The sequence below is a fragment of the Aotus nancymaae genome, unplaced genomic scaffold (assembly GCF_030222135.1).
Source record: "Aotus nancymaae isolate 86718 unplaced genomic scaffold, 86718_ANA_hifiasm-v0.15.2.pri h1tg000131l, whole genome shotgun sequence".
In the NCBI taxonomy this organism is placed as follows: domain Eukaryota; kingdom Metazoa; phylum Chordata; class Mammalia; order Primates; family Aotidae; genus Aotus; species Aotus nancymaae.
In genome coordinates, this window is record NW_026988546.1 from 1,190,422 (window position 1) to 1,217,462 (window position 27,041).

General features: G+C 44.3%; 1 protein-coding gene across 4 annotated transcripts in view; it reads right to left on the reverse strand.

Moving 5' to 3' along the window:
* Window positions 1–27,041, reverse strand: part of KANSL3 (KAT8 regulatory NSL complex subunit 3) — a 79,856-nt gene that overhangs the window by 43,153 nt on the left and 9,662 nt on the right. For 2 of the 4 annotated variants that reach the window (XM_064371281.1, XM_064371282.1), the window contains exons 3-19: window positions 17,868–17,958; window positions 17,555–17,740; window positions 11,924–12,055; window positions 11,256–11,372; window positions 10,927–11,028; window positions 10,749–10,820; window positions 9,553–9,627; window positions 9,224–9,381; window positions 8,013–8,076; window positions 7,377–7,577; window positions 7,021–7,177; window positions 3,822–4,013; window positions 3,279–3,357; window positions 2,760–2,890; window positions 1,257–1,366; window positions 636–858; window positions 164–297 (exon numbers count right to left, since the gene is read on the reverse strand). In XM_064371281.1, the coding sequence (XP_064227351.1) occupies window positions 164–297; window positions 636–858; window positions 1,257–1,366; window positions 2,760–2,890; window positions 3,279–3,357; window positions 3,822–4,013; window positions 7,021–7,177; window positions 7,377–7,577; window positions 8,013–8,076; window positions 9,224–9,381; window positions 9,553–9,627; window positions 10,749–10,820; window positions 10,927–11,028; window positions 11,256–11,372; window positions 11,924–12,055; window positions 17,555–17,740; window positions 17,868–17,958 (2,224 nt within the window). Of the gene's footprint in view, window positions 1–163; window positions 298–635; window positions 859–1,256; window positions 1,367–2,759; window positions 2,891–3,278; window positions 3,358–3,821; window positions 4,014–5,451; window positions 5,530–7,020; window positions 7,178–7,376; window positions 7,578–8,012; window positions 8,077–9,223; window positions 9,382–9,552; window positions 9,628–10,748; window positions 10,821–10,926; window positions 11,029–11,255; window positions 11,373–11,923; window positions 12,056–17,554; window positions 17,741–17,867; window positions 17,959–27,041 lie in introns of those variants that run through there. The other 2 variants (XM_021671780.2, XM_012436791.2) reach the window with 2 other exon arrangements.

Sequence of the window (27,041 nt, forward strand, 5' to 3'; positions counted from 1 at the left end):
CCATGATTCACTCAAAATTATAAAGCCACAAACTCCAGAGTCCAGATTTGAATCTGAACCTCGTCTTTCCAGTGCATGGGCAGCCCCTTCAATCAGCAAGTCAGCTGGTCCCAAACTTCCCAGTATTGAAGCCCATGTCTTCAGTCCTTTCTGGCAGACTCACCTGTGAGCTGGAGGGCAGCACCTGGGAAGGCGGCTCCTCAGATGGAGCTGCTCCTGAGCCCATGGGGCTCAGCGTGGTGATCCTGCTTGGCTGGCCACGAAGTGTCAGAGTGATGGTGGTGGGGACCTTCAAGCCTAAGATAAGGAGAGAGAAGCAGTATTTTTGAGTCACACTCTCCACCTTCTGCTGAGGTTTTCCTTTCCTGAAGAGTTTCTCCCCCACATAACACAGCCCCTTGGCCTCCTCCCCTGCTGGGTCATCTATGCCCTATCAGTCAATCTGAAAGGCAACAGGAAACAGCCTGTGTTCTCTCAACCTCTCTGAAGGATGGGTCCACACAACTGAATCCGAAGGTCAATGCCAGGACCCTGTGGGACTGGGTTCAACATCATACCTTGCCCACATGAGATGGGAAGGTCCTGAGGGAAGATCCCAGATCTGGGAGTCCCCACAGTTCTCATGAGAGACTCACCTGATGCTTGGTTAGAGATCTGAGCCAGGCCAGGGAGGCTGCTTGCCAACTTAGCGAGGCCCCCATTGGTCAGCAGCTGGTGGATGGCTGTGGGCTTCCCACCAGGAGTGGCACCCAAGGAGGAGAGAGTGGTGGCCACAGGAATGGTACGGACAATGGTGCTGGTGCCCGTGGTGATGGCACCCAGGCTCTGCATGGGGGTGGGCAACTTCACACTGGTGGCCTGTGGGACACACAAGCCCAGGTGATCAGAAGCTGCTGCCCAACAGCAACGTTCGAGTTTGGAGGGCCCACAGCATATTATTAAAGGCTAACATATGTTGAGTGCCTACTACATGCAAGGTACTCTTCCAGGCATTTTGCATATATTATTTCATTCTTACAACAACTCTATGAGGGAGGTACTATAGACCAGGAAACAAAAACAGAGTGGTCAAGAAACTTGCCCAAGGTCACACAGTAAGTGATAGACCTTAACCTCTGGAAGATCCCCGCTGTGTAGCTAGATGGCTATTTGTCCTTGACCCACTGACTCCAAACCTAGTTTCCCTGCCAAAACCAACTAAGCTGAGGAGGCCTCCTCCCTACACCTGCCCAGCCCAGCAGATAGCAGACGTTCACCTGTGGGGCTGGTCCTGGGGAAGGATTTGCTGGAAGGCCAGAGGTCTTGCTGCTGATATCCTGCAAGCTGAAGCTGAGGCCTTGGAGGAGGCTGCTGGCTGATGTGGCCCCTAAGAAAGGACACAGCAGGAATCAGTAGAGACTCAATCACTTGCACTATCCCAAGAGCAGCCACATCCATCCACCCTCACCACCAACTAAAACATCAATGGTGCTTGCTCTTGAACAAACACCCTCCTGTCCTCAGAAAGAAGGCCAGAAGGTCTCCCCAGCCAGGCACACACACAATGGATGGCACATAGGAAAGGTACTATGCCAGACACTGCCCTGGACTTGCTCTGCACCTGCTGCAAACCATCAGTCATACATTTTGGACCACTTTGAGAAATCCAAGTTCCTTCCTTTCTTTCCAGTGAAGAATTTTTTAAGACAAAAGAATTCTAAATACCCAACTTTCACTTCACCTCACGCAATCAATGCAGTAAGGAAGTAGCTTCAAAGTAATAAGGCAGATTCTCTTAAATGACAAGGGTTTCTTTGTTTGTTTGTTTGTTTGTTTGTTTGAGACAGAGATTCACTCTTGTTGCCCAGGCTGGAGTGCAATGGCGCGATCTTGGCTCACTGCAACCGCCACCTCTGGGGTTCAAACGATTCTCCTGCCTCAGCCTCCCAAGTCGCTGGGATTACAGGCACCCGCCACCAAGCCCAGATAATTTTTTGCATTTTTAGTAGAGACAGGGTTTTACGATATTGGCCAGGCTGGTAGGTCTTGAACTCCTGATCTCAGGTAATCCACTCACCTCGGCCTCACAAAGTGCTGGGATTACACCACACCTAGCCAGAAGGGTTTCTGCAATGCCTTGGCCCTGCTGGGTTCAGGCAAAAGGCATTTCAAAGCCGGGTTAGGGAGTAGGACAAAGCGAGAGACAAGCACAGATAGAAAAATGTCTCATTTTGCTAATGCCCAGTATAGCACCATTTCCAGTTTTATTTAGTGAGATGTGCTTACAACAGCAAAATGAAACAATAGTCAGCCCTCAGTATCTGTGGGCTTTGCAGCAGATTCACAGATTCAAACAACCACGGACAGAAACCTGTGGATAAAGAATGCCAACTCTATGACACAATTTAATAAAAAGGATTTGAGCATCCGTAGATTTTGGTAGTGGTGAGGGTCCTAGAATCAATCTTCTGTGGATAAGGAAGGCTGACTATACATATATCTCCTATCAGCTATTTCTTCTTACAGTAGAGGATACAGCACCTGTAGACTGGAACATTTACTCACCTGCAGACCAGGACATTTACTCACTGCATTTATTCAAGGCCAAGGAATCCCTCTGCCCAAGCTAATTCCAGCTTCACGTTAAGAATCTATAACCACCCTGAGTCCCAGAGGCCCATCCTGCAGATTTTGCTCCAGGGATGCTTTCCCAGAACCACCCGCCAGCAGTGGACCAAAAATTTTGTGTTGGAAGGGGAGAATGCTGGGCCACAAGATACCTGGGAGGGAGCTGCCAGGAGAGGTAGCCACTAAGCGGCTCTGCAGTGTGTGCAAGGCACTGGGTGCAGTGCTGCTAGAGACCACTGAAGGGGCTGGGCTGGCTGAGACTCCACCTTCAGAAGCACTGGACCTGGAGACAAAGGAAGGAGCTCTGTTATTCAAAGTTCACAGGGCAGCAAGCCCTAGCAACACAGGCAGGGTCCAGAGTGGGGTACAGTATGGCTTTAGGCAGCAGACACAAACCAAGAACCTTCAGCTTCTTTGTCCTATTTTCTGAACCCGGCCTCTAGTCTTCTAAAAGTCCTCAGGACTTACAGCAAAAGCCAGGGGAGGCATTGCAATCTTTAAGTAAAAATGAACTCTGAGTTAACCCAATAACAAGACAAAGATCCTAATCAGAAGGAAGTCACATTGCCAAAACTGACAGAATCCAGAATCCATCATTTTCCAAAGCACCAAATGAACCAGAAACAGAGTTAAGGGAAAAAAGGAATAGAGATAGATGGTACAACACTCACTTGGCTGTGGTGAGAAGTCCTGTGAGCTCCTTGGCCCCTGCTGAAGCCTGCCCCAGTGTCATGGTGATGGGCTTCCCACCTGCAGATGCAAAACAGAAAACTCCAAGGCCCCTCGTCAGTCCTATTTGGCCCCTATGTTTCCAGGTTCCACACTTAGTCTAAATGCAAGATATTATGGACAAAAACTGGAAGATGAAAAAAGATTAACTATGCTAGAGTAGGGAGAGTTGGGGTTATTTTTTCCTTCCATTTTCTAAACTTCCTTAAATATTCTGTATCTTTAATTGAAACAAAAGAACAAAATATAGGATGCTTTGAATGATGGTGCAGCTTCCTCTCATAGTCTGCCTGCCTGCTCCCGATTCAGATGGACTCACTGCCCACTTTACTCACATGTGCAGCCTTACCCCTTCTCTGCTTCAGGCATCTCTCACAATGAATCCAAGGCTGACTGACATGCTGGTGAGTGGCCACCAAGGGGCAATGCTGTGTACCTAGGAGAACTCAGTCAGTTCTCAATTAAACGTAACAAGAGAAACTCACCTTCTGGAGCACTTCCTTGGGAAGGAGCACAAGACCCTCCAGCTGTGTCTCCTTGGGAGATAAGGGACACCTTAATCTTCGGTCGCTTGGAGGTCTTACTGCCAGGAAGAGGACTCGAGGGATGGTGTCGCTTCAGATGGACCCTAAGATCCTCTTTCTCTCCTTCCTCCACTGGTTCTGATGAAATGGGAACTAAGAGATAGAGCTGAGTTGAAATCTTCCACAATCCAAAAAAGCCCAACAGACACCCAGTTAATACCAGCACCAACACAGCCATGTGTAGGACACACAGGAGAATCACCCTATGTACAAGGCCACCCCTCAAAGGAAAGTCTGGCCGTGCTTCAGGCCCACTTCACTCAGGCCCCGCCCAAGGGGCACCCCACTTTGCCCTTCTTAGAGGATGATTCCCTTGCCATCCTTCATCCTGCACTGGAGTCGGAAGGGAACGGGCCGTGAGTTGGTGGGAATGAAAAGACAGAAGACAGCCTGACCCTGTCCAGCCAAGGCCAATAGCAACAACATCAAAAACAGAGGACTCACCACAACAAGTAAACAGTCCTTCCCAGACTCAAAAATGTGATCATCTTTCTGTCTCAAGCCCTCCCCACATCATCACACAGTTGGGGACATTAAACATTCTACAATAATCCATAGAGGAGCAGGTCACCCAGTCCTCTCTAAAAAATAGAGTTTTCCAAAAGGCTCTCAAGAGTCCCACCCTGCCCTAAGAGCCCAGGGTTGAGGATCTACTTGCCAAATGAAGGAAATGGAAGAGGACTGTCACCAGACTGGCTTTGAGGAGCTACTAGGAGAGACAGCACCTCAACCAGGCAACCTCACATCTCTGCCCACAAGTAACAGGGCAACATTGGCCCATGTCACAACCTAGTCCCCAGGTCATGTGTACTAGTACAGATAAAGGTCATCTGTTCACACATGGGCTTCTGCTTCCACTGAATCAAACAGGCTCATCATGTATACAGCCAAGCTTTTTGGACTCTTAGATTATCTTTCAAGCTTCCTCAAAGATTCCCTCCTCTTTAAACCCAGAAGTCCACCTTGGTCCTCTTGTAGCACAGGGAAGCAAAGACTGGGGTGGGGAGGAAGGCAGCAGTCACATGAGGAGGGAGGAGGGCTCCTGGCATGAGGCCAGTCAGGGCATAACCAGCTAGAAAGATTGCTTAGGAGACAAAGGCACTGGCTAAAATCAGAGTAGGAAGGAGGGTGGAGAGGAAAGTCATTTCAGGTTCTATGCTGATATGTGGCTGGTAGGCTTATAGCCACCAGATAAACACAGGACAAGAGGCAGGGAGAAAAACACACAAGGAAACTGAGACTTACAGGCATACAAAAAAGCAGCAGAGCCAAAACCACAGTGAAAGAAAGAACCACACTAAGAGACAAAAAAGAAAAACACCATGAGAAGCAAACAGAAGAATGGAAAAAGGGCAAAGCCTACAGAGTAAGCAAAAGTGGTCAGCAAAACAAAAGAATACAAAGATAGAAAAAGAGAGAAAAGAACAGGAGGAAACCAATCTGAGGCAGATGAGAGGCAGAGATGGAAAACAAATAAGGGGGTAAGGAGCAGAATGCAGTGGATGAGTAGGCGAGAAAGAGTAATACTCACCAAAGAGACAGGAGGAGGTGCCAGGAGGAAGAGCTTTCCTCACCAGCATATTTTGTTTCAGAAAAGCAGCAAACTGTGCTGGAATGAATCAGAAAGAATTATAGAATCACAGCCAGCCAGAGAAGGGAGAAAAAGAGAGGGAGTAAGAAAAATATGAAAAGGTTGTAGAAAATGGCCAATAGGGGCTCCTTGTGAAATTACTGCCTGGTAACCTGACTCTGCCATGAAGCAGGTCTGTTAAAGCATCTAAAACTGAATAGTACTACCTGCCTCATGGGGCCGTGCCAAAACTCAACGAACTACAGGAAGGTGAGTGCCATGAAGAGGGCATGGCACACAGCAAGGACTCCATATATACTCACTATTAGCATTCCCTGTTTGCCCATCAGCTCTGTTAAGCCAGGGTTCTAAAACTGCTACTCTACCCCATGACACCCTGGGTCCCTATTTCAAACCCAGCTCACCAATCAGCCTTCCAAAACTCCTTAGATTCTCAACTAATCACCCCCTCCAGAAGCAGAGCAGACTGCCAGCTCTGTCTTCATCAAAAGTCTAAGGACACACTGCCCACATGGGACTTGGCTCTGGCCACCACTCATGAAGATCCATGGCAGAGCATCTGTGCAGACCCTCGAGGCCTGGCCTCATTTCTCAACTTCTCCCATCCACTCACACTTCTACTCCTTGTTAGTACCATCCTCTTACAAGCAAACTCACAAGAGGTCTGGGTTCTGGTTCTGATCCTTTGGTTCCACTAAAAAAAACACAGGGAAAGTAAGCAGATGAGCCTCCTATTCCCTCCATATCTGTCTGCCAGACAGCCAGCTCTGGCTGCTGCCTCTTCCCAGGCACCCCCATTCCTGAGAAGCCCAGGCGACACATGCTCCTGGACACATCATCAAGCATCAATGCCTAAGAGGCCTTACCTCAAGGCCACCCAACTGGATCAATGTGGTGGAAGGAGGACAGAGCCGCTGTTTTTTCTTTCCCTACCCAATGAACTCTCCCTTTTCTATAGCTCCTTGCACTCACAGCTCTCCAAACAAGAATCTTACTTTCAACCATATGAATACTTTCCAGCCTCATCTGAAACCTACATACAGAGAACCCTGATAAACTTCACTACAAGTCTCAGTGGGAATCTTAACACTTCAAGGGTCAAAGAAAGGGCATGATGCCATGTGAGTTGCCCTAGAATCTGATAAATAAAATCCATCATCCAGTACATATGATTGGAGAGCCCTGACTAGAGGAGTGGCTGCCTGGAACAAGACGTACTTCTCCAATTAGTAGTAGAAAAAAGTTTAGGTCAATAGACTGTTCATAAAGCCTAGCCTCCCCAGAACAGCAAAACAAAGCTATAACTAGTGATCACAAAGCCCCACTAATTCAGAACCCTTGACATTCATTTCAATAATTAATTTTGAATTTTGCTTGCACAGAAATGTGAGAAAGGGTGCCTCTCGCATCCCCCTGAAAAAAGCTGTAGATATCAATACTGTGTAACTGCCATGTGACATGAACTACAGAAGACAGACCCAAGAGGGGCAACTGACCAGGTGCCTATACCTTGAGCTTGTTTGTGGGTCAGCACAGCTTCTGTCCGCTGCACATGTCTCTTCAGCAGCTGAGAGCTTCCAATCTGACTGGACTTCTGGGCAGAGGTCACTGTGGTCACTTTGGTCTTGGGACTGGAGGTGGGGCTGCTGGACACACTGGAGAGATCCTAAGTAAGGTGAGAAGGCCAAGAGATGAACCAATGTTATTAGGATCTGACTACCAGTTGGCATGTCTCTCTGGAATTCCCCTTCTAGTAATTCACAGGCACACGGCATTAACAAGACACAGGAATCCCCAGAAAGTTAAGGAAACAACTCTGTGGTGCTGATTCCCCAGCAAAAGCGCCCCCTCTCTGCTCACACTACCTCTGAGCCTGAGGGCGAGGCGGGCAGTTTGGTGGCTGGAGAGGCAGGTCGACTGCCTCGCTCAGGGACTTCAAAGGCCAAGTCTCTGCGGGCCACGTCACGGGGCTTCTTCTTCTTCTCTGCATCCTGATCCCGAGGTTCAGAGCCCATGTGACCCTCAGCACGAGTGAGCACTCCAGTCAGAAAGTCCACAATCTCATCCTAGTGTAGAGAGGAGCCAACCAACACCTTTTAGTTCTCATCTGGAGAACAGGAACCTCTCATATAGTTTCCAACTAAAATAGATTCCCCTTCAGCTCTGGCATCCGGATGTGCCAGTCCTTCTCCACTAAAACAAAGCCTAGCACAAATCCCAGGCTTCCAAGCAACTGTGGTTCAAGAAGACCACCAAGTGCCTTTGTCAGGAGGAGTTCTAGGGTGGTCACACTCCACCACTTTTCTAACACTCTTCCTCCAGATGCTTTGCTTACAGTAGTTCACCACTCTCATTTTTCTTTTCTTTGCTTATGACTGAGATCTACCAGAGGCCCCAGTGGAGCCCTTCAGAGCCAAAGAGGCCACTACCAAAAAGACCAAACCTAAAAGGCTACGGAAAGGCAAGCCTAGCTGAGAAAAGCACACAAAACAACTGTTTACCTGAATACATCTGTCCACCATGCTCTGAGTCAATCCTTCAGATTTCTTCTTTGCTTTGCTTATTCTAAGAAACAAAAAGGATGTCATGTTTACTTCTTAAACATTCCATGGCATCCTATGAAAATAAGAATGTATTTCTTTTCTGAGTTGCTTACTTTCTAGGCCCACAAGGAGGGCCATGTTAAGTCTTAGGCAGGTAGTGCAACCTCTCTAAACCTGTTTCCACATCTGCAAAACGGGGAAACATCACATCTCATTCATGGAGTTGTAGGGATTAAACAAAATAACATATGTAAAGAAACTGACCAGGCATGGTGGCTCACACCTGTAATCTCAGCACTTTGGGAGACTGAGGTGGGCAGATCACCTGAGGTCAGGAGTTCAAGACCAGCCTGGCCAACATGAAACCCTGTCTCTACAAAAAATATGAAAATTAGCTGGGTGTGGTGGTGGGTGCCATGCCTGTAATCCCAGCTACTCAGGAGGCTGAAGCATGAGAATTGCTTGAACCTAAGAGATGGAGGTTTTAGGGAGCTGAGATCACACCAGTGTACTCCAGCCTGAGCAACAAGAGCAATTTCCATCTCAAAGAAAAAAAAAAGGGGGGGGGGGGGGCGGAGAAGTCAAGCACAGTGCCCAGGACAGTCCACTCCAGAATTCCTATACTTAGAGCTCAATAGATTCACTCTATCCAGAACCTGGGAGGTGGAAGTAGCAGTGAGCTGAGATTGCACCACTGCACTCCAGTCTGGGTGACAGAGAGACTCCATCTCAAAAAAAAGTTCAAGGTTGTGAAAGACAAAGATGGAGGAACCCTATCAAATTAAAGGAGACCAAGGAGACATGGCAACTAAATCCAAGTGTGACCCTAGGCTGGATGCTGGACCAGAAGAACATTAGGGAAGCAACTGATGAAATGTGAGTCTATATATCAGATAATAGTATCATGTCGATGTTAATTTCTTGATTTTGAGAATTACCCTTTGGCTATGTAAGATGGTTAACATTTATAAAATCAGGTGAAGGGTATACGGGAATTTTTTTGTACTAATGTTGTAACTTTTTATAAATCTGAAATTTTAAACATTAAAAAAGATTTTTTTTAATGCTCTCTTTTAACTGAACCAGATTGGTCTACAGTTACATTACCAGTTTACAGGCATTTCTCACTGTAACACAGCTCTCTTGCAGCTCTGGGAGAATCTACCCACCTGAGATTATCATCAGCTCCCCCAACCACCACCAAGCTGTTCTCAGCTCGAATCTTCTCCCGAAAGTCCTCCATGGCTTCGGGGTGACACTGAAGGGAATTCTGACCAATGACAAAGAGGACTGGAGTCTTCATATCCAAGAGGGGATCATCTACATCCTAAAACAGGTACAGGTTTTAGAACTGGCTTCTTCATATTCACAAAGCACTGACCTGGAAACTCCACTCAGGAGGATCAGCCATGCAACTCAGTCAACCTCAGCGTCAGCTTGGACGAGGCATGCACTCCCACTGCCAATGACCCAGCACTCAGCTTCACCACATTCTTACCCCTCTGGGGCCATCCACGGTAAATAGAGGAAACCCAAGGCAGACAACTGCAGTGACATACTCCATCACTGACACCTGTAAATAACAGCAGCACAGTTTGTCTAAAGGTCAACTGAGTTCATGGCACCTCAGCCTATCCAGAAACGGGTCCAGACCCACCAGAGAGTCTCACCTCTTCCTTCCTTGCCCTAATACCGGGTGCATCTTCTGCCACAATGGCAGCAGTAAGAGCACAAGACACAAGGTATGTCATTCCACAAGCAGCCACTACCTAGAGAACCGAAGCCCCAAGAGGACCCCAGCAGGTGGCTGAACCATTAGATAGAAGGTTTAGTATTCCTACCGTGTCATCCTCCTCAACTAGAGCCCTCTTGCTCCATTTTTCCCCACAAATGGTAAGTATAGTCAGGAGAACACAATGTTGCCATTAACCCTTAAGTGAAAAAAAATTTCTCTCTGTTGAACTTAATGGATAGCTACCAGACATCCTAGATTTCTTGGAGCAACTGCTAAGGCCCACCACTTGAAGCAGGCGCTATGGGGAGATAACCTTCCTCTCACAGCTATCATACTTGATTGGACTGCATGAAGCAAAATCGAGGCTATGGACACATGAAGGACACTTACACAAACTGAAAAACATACAAATGTTTGTAAAATACTAAAAGATTTCCCTGATGTCTTGGAAAGGGACTGAAATAAACATAGCATCAAATTCCAGTGCTATTAATATTTGCCAGCTACAATTATTGTTATTTTTCTATGTGGGAAAATGGTATAGTACTTATGTTTAGAGAAAAAATGGATTTTTTTTTTTACAGATATATGCTAAAATATATACATATAAGTAAATATGCTATGATATTTGGGATTTTCTTCAAAATAATCTGGGGGAGAAAGAAAATGAGCAGGGTAAGATGAAACAAGCGCAGCCAAGAGTTGATTACTGGTAAGGCTGGGTAAGGGTCCCAGAGGTTTATTATACTAAACCTGCTTTTGTTTCTGCTTAAAGTTTTCCTCAATAAAGTTAAAAATTTTTTCAACATTTGTCTTCTACAGTTTAAAATGCAATTATATAGGTAAAGTATCTAGCGCAGTGCCTGAAACATAGTAAAGGACTCAGTGGTAGCTATCATGAGTAGTAGCAGTAGTATTCCATCCCAGGACAACCTCCAAATAAGACAGAAATTACTTACATGACAGGCCACCAAAGCTCCTGTGTTCCAGCCAATCAAGATAATGGGTTTGTGTGGGAAATGGCTGTGAATCTTCACAGGAAGAGAAAGAAGAGAGTAAGACAGGAGGCCGAAGATGGGTGCAGAACAAGCCCAGAATGCTGGCTGTGCCACAATGAACTGAAATAGGGGCACTCACCTCCAGCACTTTGCTTCTCACTGCCCCAATCATATGCTCGAGACACTGCAGAACTCCTACCCCACTGCCATTGTTCAGCAGATGGGTGGCTACAGGGATGACCTGAAAGAAAGAATTAGCACCCACGCCAGCAGAGATCAGTTTCAAATCTCTCCATTCTGTTTAACCTACCCTAAATCCTTTCAACCTTGGAATTCCACATAAAAGAAGGGTTGAGGAGGCTCCACATTCAAGTTATCCATTTTGATCCCCTCCCACATATTCTCCTCCTCAGTCCTCCAAGACTATATTCCTGGCCAGGAGGGAGTTCCTCTTGCCCCTACACATACCTTGCCTAAGCAGGAGAGCTGAGATTGCCAGAATCGGTGGCGGCGCGAAGTGGGAAACACAGAGCTGGAGGGACCAGAGGAAGCGATGAGAATCAGCGGGGAGCCAGGTAGTTTGCTCTGAAGAGGAAGAATCCCACCCAAAAACCAGTGAGTGAGAAGTGCTCTTCCCTGAAATTCCAAGTATCCCAATACCTTTCTCATGCCAACCAATGTTCCTTTGCTTGTGAAATTATGTTAAGCACCATACAAAACAAATTATTGATAATAGTTAAAGAAGCTGGGCAGGTATGCTGGTTCACGCCTGCAATCCGAGCACTTTGGGAGGCCAAGGCAGACAGAGATCACCTAAGGTTAGGAGTTCGAGACCAGCCTAGCCGACGTGGTGAAATTCCATTTCTACTAAAAACACAAAAATTAGCCAGCCATGGTGACACACGCCTGTAATCTCAGCTACTCAGGAGGCTGAGGCAGGAGAAGTGCTTGAACCCAAGAGGCGGAGGTTGCAGTGAGCCGAGATCACACCACTGCACTCCAGCCTGGGCAACAGAGTGAGATTCTGTCTCAAAAAAAAAAAAGTTAAAGAAGCCATTTATCCTCCTGCCAAGGTTCTAAGGCTTGAGTCTAAATTTTTTATGTGCCATTGTTAAGTCCTGAGCCATCCAACTTACTGGTTTGTTATGAGAAAGCACCCCCACAGCAGGGTCCCAGGGCCTCTTCAGTAGGAGAGACAAGGCCTCAGCTCCTGCAGCCCCAGTCTTCGTGTTGGATGACACAAGCATCCGGTCAATCAAGGTTGGGATCTAAGAAGAAGAAAGACCAAAGATGATTCCAGTGTGAAACAGGAGACATTCTACCACCAGCAATCAAGCAGGAGAACAGAGCCCCACTATGAGCCACAGACAGACTTCAACCAAGCCTCTGAAAACCTCCTCAGGAGCAAGAGTATATATAAATGAATGGCTGATAAGTATGCTCCTACCATGAAAAGTGAATAGGTACAACTGTTTGGAAAGCAGTCTGGATATGCAGCAAGCGACTTAAATGTATTCCCATCCCTCTTCCAACTGTTTTTACTTCTGAGAACCTTTCCAAAGAAAACGTATCAGAAACAAAAACACACACAAAAGAATGGGGAGAGTCATGCAGAGACAAATTCACTGAATAAAAACTGTGAAAAGCAATTTAATATATGTATGTATATATAAGGGAGTAGTTAAGTCGACTATCTACCTAATTGGATATTAAAGATTATTTTCAAATATTTACAAGAATTTATTTTTATTTACTTATTTATTTTTTGAGACAAAGTCTCGCTCTGTCACCCAGGCTAGAGTGCAGTGGCCTGATCTCAGCTCACTGCAACCTCTGCCTCCCAGGTTCAAGCAATTCTCATTCCTCAGCCTCTCAAGTAGCTGAGATTACAGTTGTGCACCACCAGACCCAGCTAATTTTTTGTATTTTTAGTAGAGATGGGGTTTTACCATATTGGTCAGGCTTGTCTCGAACTGCTGACCTCAAATGATCCACCTGCCTCAGCCTCCCAAAGTGCTGGGATTACAGGCGTCAGCCACCACACCCAGCTTTCAAATATTTACAAGAATCTACAATAACATATAGAAATAATTTTGCTAAAATGTTACAGGTAAAATAGAAAATATAAAAATTATCTCTACTCACAGCTGGGCTCGGTGGTTCATGCCTGTAATTCCAGCACTTTGAGAAGCCGAGGTGGGCAGATCACTTGAGGTCAGGAATTCAAGATAAGCCTGGCCAACATGTGAAACCCTGTCTACACTAAAAATACAAAAATTAGCCAGGCATGGTAGCACACACCTGTAATCCCAGCTACTTGGGAAGCTGAGGCACAACAATCACTTGAATTCAGGAGGTGGAGGTTGTGGCGAGCCAAGATCATGCCACTGCAACTCCAGCCTGGACGACAGAGGGAAACTCCATCTCAAAAAAAAGAAAAAAGAAAAAAATCATCTCTACTCAGAAAAAAAGATTATAAGAAAATACGCTGCATGCCTGTAGTACCAGCTACTCGGGAGGCTGAGGCATAAGAATCACTTGAACCCAGGAGGCAAGGGCTGCAGTGAGCCAAGATCATGCCACTGCACTCCAGCCTGGGCAACAGAGGGAGACTCTGTCTCAAAAAAAAAAAAAAGAAAGAAAGAAAGAAAAGAACAGAAAATATGCCAAAATGTTAATAATGATCTCTATGGAGTTATGGGTGACTTTTCCTTTACAGATTTCTATGTTCCCTAAATTTCCTCAATGAGTATCAGTTGATTTTATCATTTTTTAAAATCTTCATTTTCTTCTAGAGTACTGCCTTCAAGCCACGGTGTACTAAAGAAATCTGTTATTATGTCCAAAAAAATATACTCTGCTATACTATGTACAGTGTACTTTATCTCATGTTCTGTTTACTATCTTCCAGAAATGTGGTATTACAGATATGCAAATATAGGTTTCAGATATGTTGATGCTTACACTGAGAAGAAATAGCTGCGAATTCCATGCTACCCACAAAAGGTCAAAATGACCTAGGGGAAAGGAAAAATGTTTAAATATTAGAGGTAGTTTTCAGAAAAACAAAAAAGTTTTGAAAAATTGGAAAATAAAAAGCACTACAGTTTGATGCAAGTTGTAAAACTCCAAAAATAGCAGAAGATAAGTGGCTCTTAATTTAAAAACAGAGACACTAAAAGGATTTCTGCATGATAAATTAGAGGAATACAACCATTAGACTTTCTCAGTTTAACTCAGGAAACAAATATTCGTGCAACAACTGCTTTTACAAGGCACCAGGCTAATACTGCACAGGAATTTCATCTACAAGAGGTAATAAAGACAAACACACAAATAATGGTGGGGGATGGGGACAGGAAAAGACTGATAACTGCCATGAAAGAAACAGAATCCCAAACTGCTATGATTGATTCAAACCACCCAACAGAGGAGAAGTTAAGAGGCAATTTCCATCTAAAGATACACCATGTGAAATGAGACAGGATCTTTGGAACAGGCAGGATTCCAACAAAAGATGAGAGAAAAGCCTTCCAATCAGAGACACCAGCAGCAAGAGGCAAAAACTCGCAGAGCTTATTCCAGGAACAGGTGGACTAAAGTCGAGGATTCAAGTAAGGAAGGAGGAGGATGTAAAGCCAGTAGGAAAGGATAAGACCAAACCACAAAGGATCTTCATGTTCTTTGTAACTCACTCTAGAACTGTGAGCCACTCAACACTTTGAAGCAAAGGATCTGACCCTGGGTTAAAGCTTTATCTAGCAGTAGAGTACAGCTATGAAACCAAAAAAGCCTTGAAACTTGCTTCCTGTCAACAAAGGATAAATAGTAACTGACTTTTCCACTTGGAGCTGGGAAAACCAAGCTTCCCTGGCCTTTCCAGCATTGCATTCACTTTCAACAGCCAACTAAAAGGCTCAGGTCTGTATCTTCTCTGCCCTCTTTATCATAATGGATCTAATGGTGAAAGTAGCTGGATGAAAAACATGATCCCATCCACCTGCGCTTTAACATCCAGCAGGCACTTTAAAAGCAAAATAAGCCTATAATCATTTATATCCTTTGGGAAACAACCAAAGTATCTGTGTGAATTTAAATATAGTCATGGGAAAGTAAGAGTCTGATGGTATAGTAATTACTGCAGAGAGCACAGCCAAAAGCATACATTGCCTCCAGTCTGAGACCCTTGCTGACCAGTGTACCAGTGAGTCTTCCACCATTCCAGCCAACTATGCATACTACAGAGTTCCCCCAGTGGTCTGTCATGCTCATAATATCTGATATTCACATAGGATATGCCCAGTCAGTAACTTCAATAGGGCAGCCGTACAAATTCCTCCTTAAAGGGAAATTATGCTAGCCATGATGAGTGAGGCAGGGTCACCAGAGAACTGGGATCCTGGGCATTATTACCAACACTCACCTCCTAGAGTGTATTCACCAAAGTTACACTTTAACCATAGGTAGAATGCTGAGGAGAATATGTGAAGATGCCAACAATACTCCTGGGTCACCACTTTGTCTGCCAGGATCGGGCATGGGTCCCACACTCTACCTGCCCACCACTCACCTCCTGGGTCCAGGGTTTCTACTACAAGGGGAGCAGTACAGGAAAAAGTCTGGAACTCCCTTTTCATTTGTCTCTTTCTTCACTAGAAAACAGGCTCCACCAGAGAAGGGAGCAGTTTTGTTTTGCTCACCCCGGTGCCTGGCACACATAGGGCCCAAAATAAGTATTAGTTAAACGAAAAAACTAATGTCAAATTTCCTACCATTAATATCATTAATGTATCTAATCCTGAGTTTTATTTCAGCACTAAACCAGTCTTCTAACAAACTTGGCACCCTTTAACTTAAAAATAGATTAGAAACATGAGTCTGGAAGTTTTGGGGATGTGGCTGAGGGCACGTGTAGGCCAGGCAACTTACAGCAGCAAGATGAGCCAGCTTCCTGTAAAGCAGAAAGTAAAACTATTTTTTTTTAAAAAAGTCAAGAACTGAATCAGGCTCATGCCAGCAATTTGGGAGGCCAAGGTGGGAGAATTGCTTGAGGCCAGGAATTCAAGACTAGCTTATATAGCAAGACCCTGTCCCTACAAAAAAAAAATTAAAAATTTAGCTGGATATGGTGGTGGCATACCCCTCTAGTCCCAGCAACTTGGGAGGCTGAGGCAGGTGGATCAGTTGGGCCCAGGAGTTTGAAGTTACAGTGAGCTGTGAGCTGTGATAGTACCTGAGTGCACTCCAGCCTGAGTGAGAGAGGAAGACCATATCTCCAAAGGAAAAAAAAAGGCCTCAGACAACTTGGATTGATTCAATTCTTTCTTTCTCTTCTCTTCTCCTTCTCTTGCTCTCTTTCTCTCTTAGAGACAGAGTCTCCCTCTGCCACCCAGGCTGGAGTGCAGCGGTGGAATCAAACTCACTGCAGCCTCCTCTCGCCAGCCTCCTAAGTAGCTGGGACGACAGACGTGTGCCACCGTGCGTGGCTATTTTTATTTTTAGTAGAGACAACGTCTTGCGATGTTGCTTAGGCTGGTCTCAAACTCCTGAGCTAAAGCGATCCTCCTGTGTCAGCCTCCCAAAATGCTAGGATAACAGGCATGAGTCACCACGCCCAGCCTTGAGACCATTTTGAATTGGAGCAAAACACCCCAGATATTTCAAGAACCTATGAGGTACTACTTAAAAAACTGTTAATAGTTACTGTGGGCTGGCAGGGTGTGGTGCCTCAAGCCTGTAATCCCAGAACTTTGGGAGGCCAAAGTTGGCGGATCACGAGGTCAGGCATTCAAGACCAGCCTAACCAACATGGTGAAATCCCGTCTCTACTAAAAATACAAAAATCAGCCAGGCGTGTTGGTGTACGCCTATAATCCCAGCTACTTGGGAGGCTGAGGAATGAGAATTGCTTGAACTCAGGAGGTGGAGGCTGCAGTGAGCCAAGATCATACCACTGCAATCCAGCCTAAGGGACAAAGAGAGACGCTGCCTCCAAAAAAAAAAAAAAGTTACTGTGGGCTCACTGCTTACTATGTGCCCAATTTTGTATCAAGCACCCTACCTGAATTAACTAATTAAATTTTCACAAAAATCCTAGATAGGTATTATTATCAGCCACATTTTAGAGATGATACACCAATCCAAGCTTATATAGCTAATCACTGACAAAGCTGAGACCAGCCAAGCAATCTGTCTCCAGCATCTGCATTCTACCACATTGAGGATAGCCTGATGCAATCACTGGTATCACCAAGAAAAAGTTTTAACTTTTTGTGCAATAATAAGTAAGAAAGCAGGGAAGCATGTTTGTACTGAATTATAAAAGTCTAAGTGTTGTTACTAAAGACTCATGCCCTGGAGAGCAGAGTCAAAGGGATCATAGCACGTTTCTGCTCTGCAATCTCCCAATGCTCCGAGCACCAAGGGTCTGTTTCTGTCACCTTTCTCAACAAATTCCTCCCTGGTAAACCCTTCATCTCCTTCACGATAATTCAACTCAGCCATGACTCAAACCACAAGCTGCAAGGCTAGGAAAGCTAAATGTATACTCTGGTTTTCAGACCCCACACCTCATCCTGGAGCCAGCTGGGCTAAAAACGTTTACACCAGACACAAATGTGAAATGACCCAATTTTAATACCAAATCCATAGCTTTGGCCATGCCCTCCAGACCAACCATGATAATTACCCTGCCCAATCCCACATCCTGAACCCACAGGAGAGGCTAGCTATCCCCAGGACAGCGCAGACACCAATCACTGCCTTACCTTCCCCTTCAGCGTCTGCAAAGCATCCAGGTAGGCTGCCAGCATGGGCAGACTCAAGGTCTCCACAAGGGTGGTGTGCAGCCACTGGATCAGCTTGGTGTCCCAGCTCACACTTGCCAGAGCCTGCCGCACTCTCCTCGCACACTTGTCCACAGCAACACGGCGCAGCACTGGCTCATTACAAGCCTGAAGGATGTAAGTGGAAGTGATAAAACATGAGGACTACCTGCTTAGCAAGAGGGGGGACAAGTCAGTCAGCCAGTGAGGCCTGAACTACGAAGAGCCCACTGTGGGCAGATTTCTGGTGTCTTACCCCTTCATTGGCCAAGCGGGCAAGCCGGTCAGACTGCAGGGCTTTGAGGATCTTGTTGAATAGCTTGTTCTGGGCCATTGTCCAGCCAGTCCTATAAGGGAAACTCTGAGGAATTATAGTCAAACCCTGGGGATGCTCCCCATGTATGTATACCATATAAAGAAGATTATGCCTTTTTTTTTTTTTTGAGACGGAGTTTCGCTCTTGTTACCCAGGCTGGAGTGCAATGGCGTGATCTCAGCTCACTGCAACCTCTGCCCCCAGGGTTCAGGCAATTCTCCTGCCTCAGCCTCTTGAGCACCTGGGATTACAGGCACGCGCCACATGCCCAGCTAATTTTTTGTATTTTTAGTAGAGACGGGGTTTCACCATGTTGACCAGGATGGTCTCGATCTCTTGACCTCATGATCCACCCGCCTCGGCCTCCCAAAGTGCTGGGATTATAGGCATGAGCCACCGCGAATATGCCATGTTTTATGTCTCCACTATGGAAGAGTAAAACCAAGTAGTTTAGTCTAAGACCACTGAGCTAAAACAAAAGACCTAGATTCTGGTCCCAATCCTACCAAATTAAATCACTGCAGCACACACTTGTATACACACACACACACACACACACACACACAATAATATATGGTACAAGATCAGTCATGAATAAAGTCTTTTAGCCTAGCAAAGCTAATTATTTATTTAGTAGCTAAAATAATCCCAATCGTAAACAAAAGCAGAGCACCACTGAACAGACATATTAGAATTTCATAAGTTTTATATTTCACACAAAAAGGCAGACAGGATCAGCAAGCATTTTAATGTACTAAAATCTCAGACTAAGGTAAGAGGTCTATTTAAAATAGGCTTAAGAACAAAAATATAGCAGAAATATAACCAGTAAAGAGGCTATTCGTCCCCTCAATATTCCACCCCACACTAATCTCTTCTCCATATATATTTTTTGTATTTTTTCTATATGTCACACAATTAGCAAATTTATTTTTGAGAGGCCTGTTCCACATAAGCGAATGTATTATCATCCCAGCGTATGACACTGGCATTCACACATCTACCTTATTGCTTACTGCTTACCTATTACTTATTGAGGCTTTGTGCTTGGCAGACATCTATTCTGCTGTTCTCATCTCCACCTCATCACACTCAGTATACTGATATGGAGCTTATTATTGTCCCCCTTCACCCCACTCCCAGCAATCTTAATTACTCAGATGCTCTAACTCTGGCTAGTGAACTTCCTAAAGATACCAAAAGAAAGGCAATTGAAGATTCTCAATTAATATTTATTTACCTATTCTCCCTGCCATTAAAAAAAAGCTGATGATGGCCAGGCGCAGTGGCCCATACCTGTAATCCCAGCATTTTGGGAGGCCGAGTGGGGTGGATTGCTTGAGTCCAGGAGTTCAAAGACCAGTCTGGACAAATGGCAAAATCCCGTATCTACAAAACACACAAAAATTAGCTGGGCATGGTAGTGCACACCTGTAGCCCCAGCTACTCAGGAAGCTGAGGTGGAAGAATTGCTTAAGCCCAGGAGGTTGAGGCTGCGTGATCATGCCACTGCACTCCAACTTTGGTGACAGAGTGAGACCTTGTCTCAAAAAAAAAAAAAAAATTACGTGGGTGCTACACCCAAATGAGACCCTGGGATGGAATCAAGGTAGCATTTCAAATCAGTCGGAATAAGGTCCCTAAATTTAGGGCTGAGACAACCACTGGCCAATTGGAACAAGAAAATCTGATCCCTACACATCACTCTTTAAATCAAAATAAATTTCACATGGAAAAAAAAGAAGACATAAAAGGAAGAAAGAGAAATGCAAATACATTAAAATTTCAAACTTTAAGCCAGGCGTGGTAGCACATGCTAGCCCCAGATACTTGGGAGGCTGAGGCAGGAGGAGCCCAGAAGTTCAAGTCCAGCCTAGGTAACATATCTCTTAAAAAAAAAAAAACAAAATCAAACTTCAGAAAAGGTAAAAAAAAAAAGTATAAACAAAGTCAAAACACAATAGGAAAATGATTGCCATTTCATTAAAATAGAAAGAGGCTCTAGATAATTAGTAAGAAAAAGCTGAAATACTCAAAGGGCAAAGAACACAAAAAGGCAGGTCACAAAAGAAGTCAAGTCAATTCTACCTCAAAATTAAACAGACTGGGCCAGGCATAGTGGCTCATGCCTGTAATCCCAGCACTTTGGGAGGCCGAGGCAGAAAGATCATGAGGTCAAGAGATCGAGACCATTCTGACCAACATGGTGAAACCCCATCTCTACTAAAATATAAAAATTAGCTGAGCATGGTGGAACAGGCCTTTAGTCCCAGCTACTCCAGAGGCTGAGGCAGGAGAATTGCTTGAACCCGGGAGGCAGAGGTTGCGGTGAGCCAAGATCGAGCCACTGCACTCCAGCCTGGCACCTGGCGACAGAGCGAAACTCTCTCAAAAAAAAAAATAATAAAAATAAATAAATAAACAGGCCTGGCGCGGTGGCTCACACCTGTAATCCCAATACTTTGGGAGGCCAAGGAGGGTGGATCACAAGGTCAGGAGTTCAAGACCAGCCTGGCCAACACAGTGAAACCCCCATTTCTACTGAAAATAAAAAAAATTAGCTGGGTGTGGTGGCATGTGCCTGTAGTCCCAGCTACGTGGGAGGTTGAGGCAGGAGAATCATTTGAACCTGGGAGGCAGAGGTTGCAGTGAGCCGAGACCGTGCCATTGCACTCCAGCCTGGGTGACAGAGAGACTCCGTTTCAAAAAAAAAAAATTAAACAAATGCAGCCAATTGAGGTGGCTCATGCCTATAATCCCAGCACTTTGGGAGGCTGAGGCAGGATGATCACTTAAGCTCAGGAGCTTGAGACCAGCTTGGGTAAAAAAGTGAGACCTTGTCTACTAAAAATCAAAAACTTAGACACAGTGGCAGGTGACCGTAGCCCCAGCTATTCAGGAGGTTGAGGCTGGAGGATGGCTTGAGCCTAGGATATCAAGGCTGTAATGAGGTATGATCATGCCATGGGGTGACAGAGCAAGAACTTGTCTCATTAAAAAAAAAAAATGCAAATTAATATTATTTTTCACCTATCAAATGGGTAAAAATTAGGAAGTTTAATAATTCTCTGTTGTTGTGATGGTGCAAAAGAACTCTCTATAACCTGCTGATCTGTTGATAGAAATATAAACTAGTACAATCTTTTGGAAAAGCAAATTTGGAAAAATTAATTGGAAAACCTAAGTCAGATCATGTCACTTCTCTGCTCAAAAGTCCTTCAGTGGCACCAGTTCAATCAGATAAAAGCCAAAGTCCTTGCAATGGGCTGCATGGACTCTACTGTCTCTCGGATCTTATCATCCATGACTGATCCTCATTTACTTCAGTCATACTGCCTCCCCCCACAGTAACCCTCTACTCCCCTGCCCTTGTACACACAATAGGCATTCTCCTGCATCTCAGACCGGGGTCCTGCCCTTCACTACCTCAACCTGAAACAATGGCTCCCTCTCTCATCTCCTTCAAGTTGTTGCTCAAATGCCACCTTCTACTGAGGTTTGCTCTGACCTATCCCTATCTAACACTGTAACCCTCCAAGCCTACCCTAGGATTCCCTAACCTGCTTTTCAGCTGTATCACTATCTCATATTCTATCCATACTATTTACTTGTTTAGTTTGTTTCTCTCTGCCAGGGAGTAAAAGGCCAAGATAGCCAGGACTTTTGTTGGTTTTAAGTGCCATATCCCCAGCACATAAAACACAGCCTCATACATACTGGGGAGTTAAACATCTACTGAATAAATAAATGGATGAATTATGTGCATACTGCATTCTAAGTTCTGTAAACAGCCAGGTCCATATCCAAACCCTCAGACTCCATATGATATTAATACTGAGGAGCAAAGAGGAACACAGGCACATAATTTATGTCCCTCACCATACCAAGATAGTCAAAGTGCAGGAATGCTGCTTGAAACAACATCAACAATCTCAATTTCTCTGGCTTTGAGGCATCTTTTCCATCATATCCCACCCCACAAGACATTCTAATTTCTACAGGTCATTGTTCTAGGAACACCAACAATATGGCCCAGTGAGTATGCAGATGGAAGACAAATTACCCTTTGTTACTCACTTTGTACAACTATCTCAATATCCCTGGATAGAGCAAATAACCTCTAGAAAGGAGGAAAACAATCGTCAAACTCCTTTTCCTTCTGTAAAATAAAATCTCCACCTATTACATCTCCAGTTTTACAACTTAACCAGTTATAGGATGCAAGGGAACCATACCTAGGGGCAAGGGTTCTATCCCACTCTCTAATTAAGAGCTATGTGCCCTAAGTCTTCTTGTCATAAAATAGACATGGCTAGATTATCTCTAAGTTCCTTCTAACAATTAAAAAACTTCAGGTTAGTCATGATCACTCATGGCAGCAAAAGTTGAGAGCAGTCGAAATCCAAGATTACAGAAACAAAAAGGATGACTGTCTTCTTCAGAAGTGTCCTTTACCTTCAGGAGCTTTCCTTGCTAGAGCTAAATCCTCTCCTAACTGCCAAAGCCTCCTGTCCTTTTGTAATCCCCTTTTGGGTTTACTACAAGCAGTCTGAGGTTTCTTGGAATTGTCCTTTTTCTTATTCTTCCCTAGTTATCTCGGCTTAACCTCTGCTACTTTATCAGGATTCAGTTTTTGTGGTTTGATATTCAGAGATTCTGGACTTAAAAGGTGAGGGGATGAAAGCTTCAACTTGATGTTGGGACTCGGGATGCCTTGGAACTAGGAAGGTTTGTTGAGACCAGAAGCTCCAGTCCCACTCGTTCATTATCTTGTTTTCCTTCACATTAATTATTATTATTTTTGAGACGGAGTCTCGCTGTATCACCCAGGCTGAAGTGCAGTGGCTCGATCTCGGCTCACTGCAACCTCCACCTCCTAGATTTTCCTGCCTCAGCCTCCCAAGTAGCTGAGACTACAGGCGCCAGCCGCCATGTCCAGCTAATTTTTGGATTTTTAGTAGGGACGGGGTTTCACCAGGTTGGCCAGGATGGTCTTGATCTCCTGACCTCATGATCCCCCTGCCTCAGCCTCCCAAAGCGCTGGGATTATGGGCATGAGACACCGCACCCAGCCCCTTCACATTATTTAAATACACAGCACACTCACATGAGTAGTAACTCTCTTATGTACAGTGATTCTCAGATGGGCTTGAGAATTTGGTGGTGCTAGGAGACAGAGGATGCTTACAAGTCGTTTGAAAAACCTCTCTGGAACCATGGATATATCTCCATGTTAATTAATACACTTCTTTGTTTTTAAAGGCTGGGAAGTTCTACCTTATTTGCAGACATTTAGGTTGTGCATTTTTTATTGCGATTTATAAGTCACTGCAGTGAACACCCCTCCCTTCCTCAAATATATACATATACATCTATCTATATTTTATTTTGTTATTAATTATTGTTGTTGTTGTCTAGCTCTGTCACCCAGGCTGGAGTGCACTGGCGCGATCTCCGCTCACTGCAACTTCTGCCTCCCAGGTTCAAACGATTCTCTTGCCTCAGCCTCCAGAGTAGCTGGGACTACAGGTGCCCACCACCATACCCAGCTAATTTTTATATTTTTAGTAGAGGCCAGGTTTCACCATGTTGGCTAGGCCAGTCTTGAACTCCTGACTTCAAGTGATCCACCCACCTCAGCCTCCCAAAGTGCTGGGATTATAGGCATGAGCCAACACGTCCAGCCCTATCTATATTTTACATACTCATACAAGTATCTCTATAGGATAAATTTCTTCAAGTGGAAATGACCAAAGGCTATCTGTGTTAAAATCTCTGAATAAGGCCCAGCATGGTGGCTCACATCTGTAATCCAAGCACTTTGGGAGGCCGAGGTGGGTGGATCACCTGAGGTTAGGAGTTTGAGACCAGTTTGGCCAACATGGCAAAACCCCGTCTCTACTAAAATACAAAAATTAACTGGGCGTGGTTGTGCGGACCTGTAATCCCAGCTACTCGGGAGGCTGAAGCAGGAGAATCACTTGAATCCAGGAGGTGGAGGCTGCAATTAACTGAGATCCCCCCACTGCACTCCAGCCTGGGTGACAGAGTGAGACTCCGTCTCAAAAACAAACAAAAATCTCTGGATTTCCAGTTCTGTGAAAATAATAGGTATAAAGGACATGTAGCATCTTGAAAGTGGTATTATATTGCAGCCTTACCTCCAGTAATCATGCTAATTTATAATCAACCAGGTTAAGGAACAAATACAGTTTTTCCAAGTTCAACAATCTCAGGAGTTTTCTTAAAGCCTATTGATCACATTAAAAACTTTAATTCCAAGTACAGAGAATAAAGTATAATTTAGTAAACACCAGCAGCATTTCCAAAATTATCCTGTTTTTATTATATAATGATGTTTTCCCTATTTGTTTTTCTTACTCTGTATTAATTCTGAGATCCAAAATGATGGGAGCAAGGAAAATGATGTGAATACAAGGGGAGGAGGGTTAAAAAGCTATTTAGAAAATTACTACCATAGCAGCCGGGCAAGGTGGCTCACACCTGTAATCCCAGCACTTTGGGAGGCTGAGGCAGGCGGATCATGGGGTCAGGAGTTTGAGACCAGCCTGGCCAACATAGTGAAACCCCACTTCTACTAAAAATATAAAAATTAGCCGGGCATGGTGGTGGGCCCCTGTAATCCCAACTGCTCGGGAGGCTGAGGCAGGATAATCGCTTGAACCCAGGAGGCGGAGGTTGCAGTGAGCCAAGATCGTGCCAATGGCCTCCAGCCTGGGCCACAGAAGAAGACTCCATCTCAAAAAAAAGAAGGAAAGAAAGAAAGAAATTACTACCATATACCAATGAGAACTGAAATTAAATTTAAAAACCACCAATGTTGAAAATCCAAAATCCCAGAAAAAGTTCTTAGGATTACTGCTGGATATGTAACGAAGTGATTCCAAGAATTGAAACATGATCTCTCTATTTTGTCAGCTTCGTGGGAGGCTGGAAAATTAAGTGGGCAGGAAAAAAAATGATCTAAACCAAGATTAAGATAAAGAGCATGCAAGAGATATAATTAGGGAAAATTTTAAAAACAGGAGACAGAATTTTAAATACAAGTCTAAACAGTCAAATAGCTGATGGGAACTGCAGTGAGTCAACTTGCTCCCTCCACTCACCCCCCACCCGCCTATTCAATTTTCATGAGGGCAAAAATGCCTTTTCTTCCATTCTTAGATGAGATCAGAGAATCTTTTGTTCTCCCTGCTCTGACTAAACCTGAATGATATGCTGACCTCTGGCTCATTCTATTCAAAGCAACCAAAATATAACATTGGTCCTAGAAATAGCTGATATTTTCAAAGGTAATCATTATTTTGGATACTGTTTCAAAGGAGACTAATTCAACATTAAAATGTCTAAAGGCCGTTTTTACCAGAAGTCAAACAAGGAGAGACAAAGAACATCAGATAAACTCAATAGTCATACTTCTCTTTTTCAGATTATATAATTCTTTGTCTAAACACTAGAAGAAAGGAAGGAATAAAGGAAGGGGAAAGAAAGAGAGAATATTTTATAGAAAATATTTTAGGGTTTGCAGGCCATATGGTTTCTGCCATATGGTGGGGGAGGGAAGGAGGGAATATAACTCAAAGACCTTGGACTTAAAATTTCAAACATCCAACCTAAGATTCATACATAGATACATACAATATTGAATATATAATTAAAGAAAGTTCAGAAAAGGAAAATGGGGTGTTTTTGGCTGGAATTCAGAAGTTCTGATTTCTAAGATAAGAAAGCCTGCTTTTGGACACTACATTCTTTCACTGAAATGTTGGAAATGTTCTAAAATCCATTTGAGCAATGCTGAGAAGTATCACGTATCAGGATAATTTTATTAAATGTCTTTCAAAAGCTGTGCAACTAATGAAACTCAGCATATCACAAACACCTGGAGGAAAAAAAAAAGCCAGCCCAACATCTTCAGGACTGTATTACTATTCCAGCAAATAGAAATCATTTTCAAAGGTCCTGTAAGTAACATGACCATGGCACACACATGTAAGAACACGACCCAGTCAGCTCACTTTTCCTATAAAAGGCCAAATAGGAAATATTTTAGGGTTTGCAGGACATATGGTTTCTGCCACTACTCAACTTTGCGGTTTTAGTGCAAAAGTGGCCATGGGTAATACCTAATGAATGAGTATGACTGTATACCAATAAATGTTTATGAACACTGAAATTTTAATTTCATGTGTCATGAAACAGTATTAATTATTTGCAACCACTTAAAAATGTAAAACCCATTCCACACAAAAACAAACAATGGGCCAGATTTAAATCTGCTCACAGTCGTAGACAACTCCTAAATACAAATCAGGCAGCAATATTTAAACCATTTCACAAAATATCAGCCATTAACAGAGAAAGCCAGAGTTGGAGGCAGGGAAGGAACAAGCATCTTCTTTTCTTTTTTTTTTTTTAGATGGAGTCTCACTCTGTCGCCCAGGCTGGAGTGTAGTGGCATGATCTTGGCTCACTGCAACCTCTGCCTCCCAGGTTCAAGTGATTCTCCTGCCTTAGCCTCCCAAGTAGCTGAGATTACAGGTGTTTACCACCACGCCCAGCTAATTTTTACTATTTTTAAAAGAGACAGGTTTTTAGCACGTTGGTCAAGCTGGTTACAAACTCCTGACCTCAAATGATCCTCCCGCCTTGGCCTTGCAAAGAGCTGGGATTACAGGCGTGAGCTACCATGCTTGGCCTATATACACAGTTATCTGAAGACAATTTCTACTGCAAACATTCAAGGAGGAGGAAAAAAGGCTCTTAAAAAGGAAATTAAGGTTCTGCCTCCATAGACAAAGAGCAATCAGTAAGCTCTCCGGGGAAAACCTCCAGAGTTCTAAGGAGCCGACCTATGCCATTCATGGAGTTCTTGTGGGAAAGTAATTTTATATGACTTTATACACGAAGAAAGGAAGCAGCAATTTAACAGTCAAGTCAGGGAAAGAATGGCAACACGATGATTATAATCAGAGCAGAAGGAACTGCAAGCTTCAAACAGGCTACAGATTCAGGGACAGGATCATAAAATGGTGATCTCTGAAACTGAAGCTAGTAAGTTATTATCAAATAATAAAATCAGCTATGTGCAAA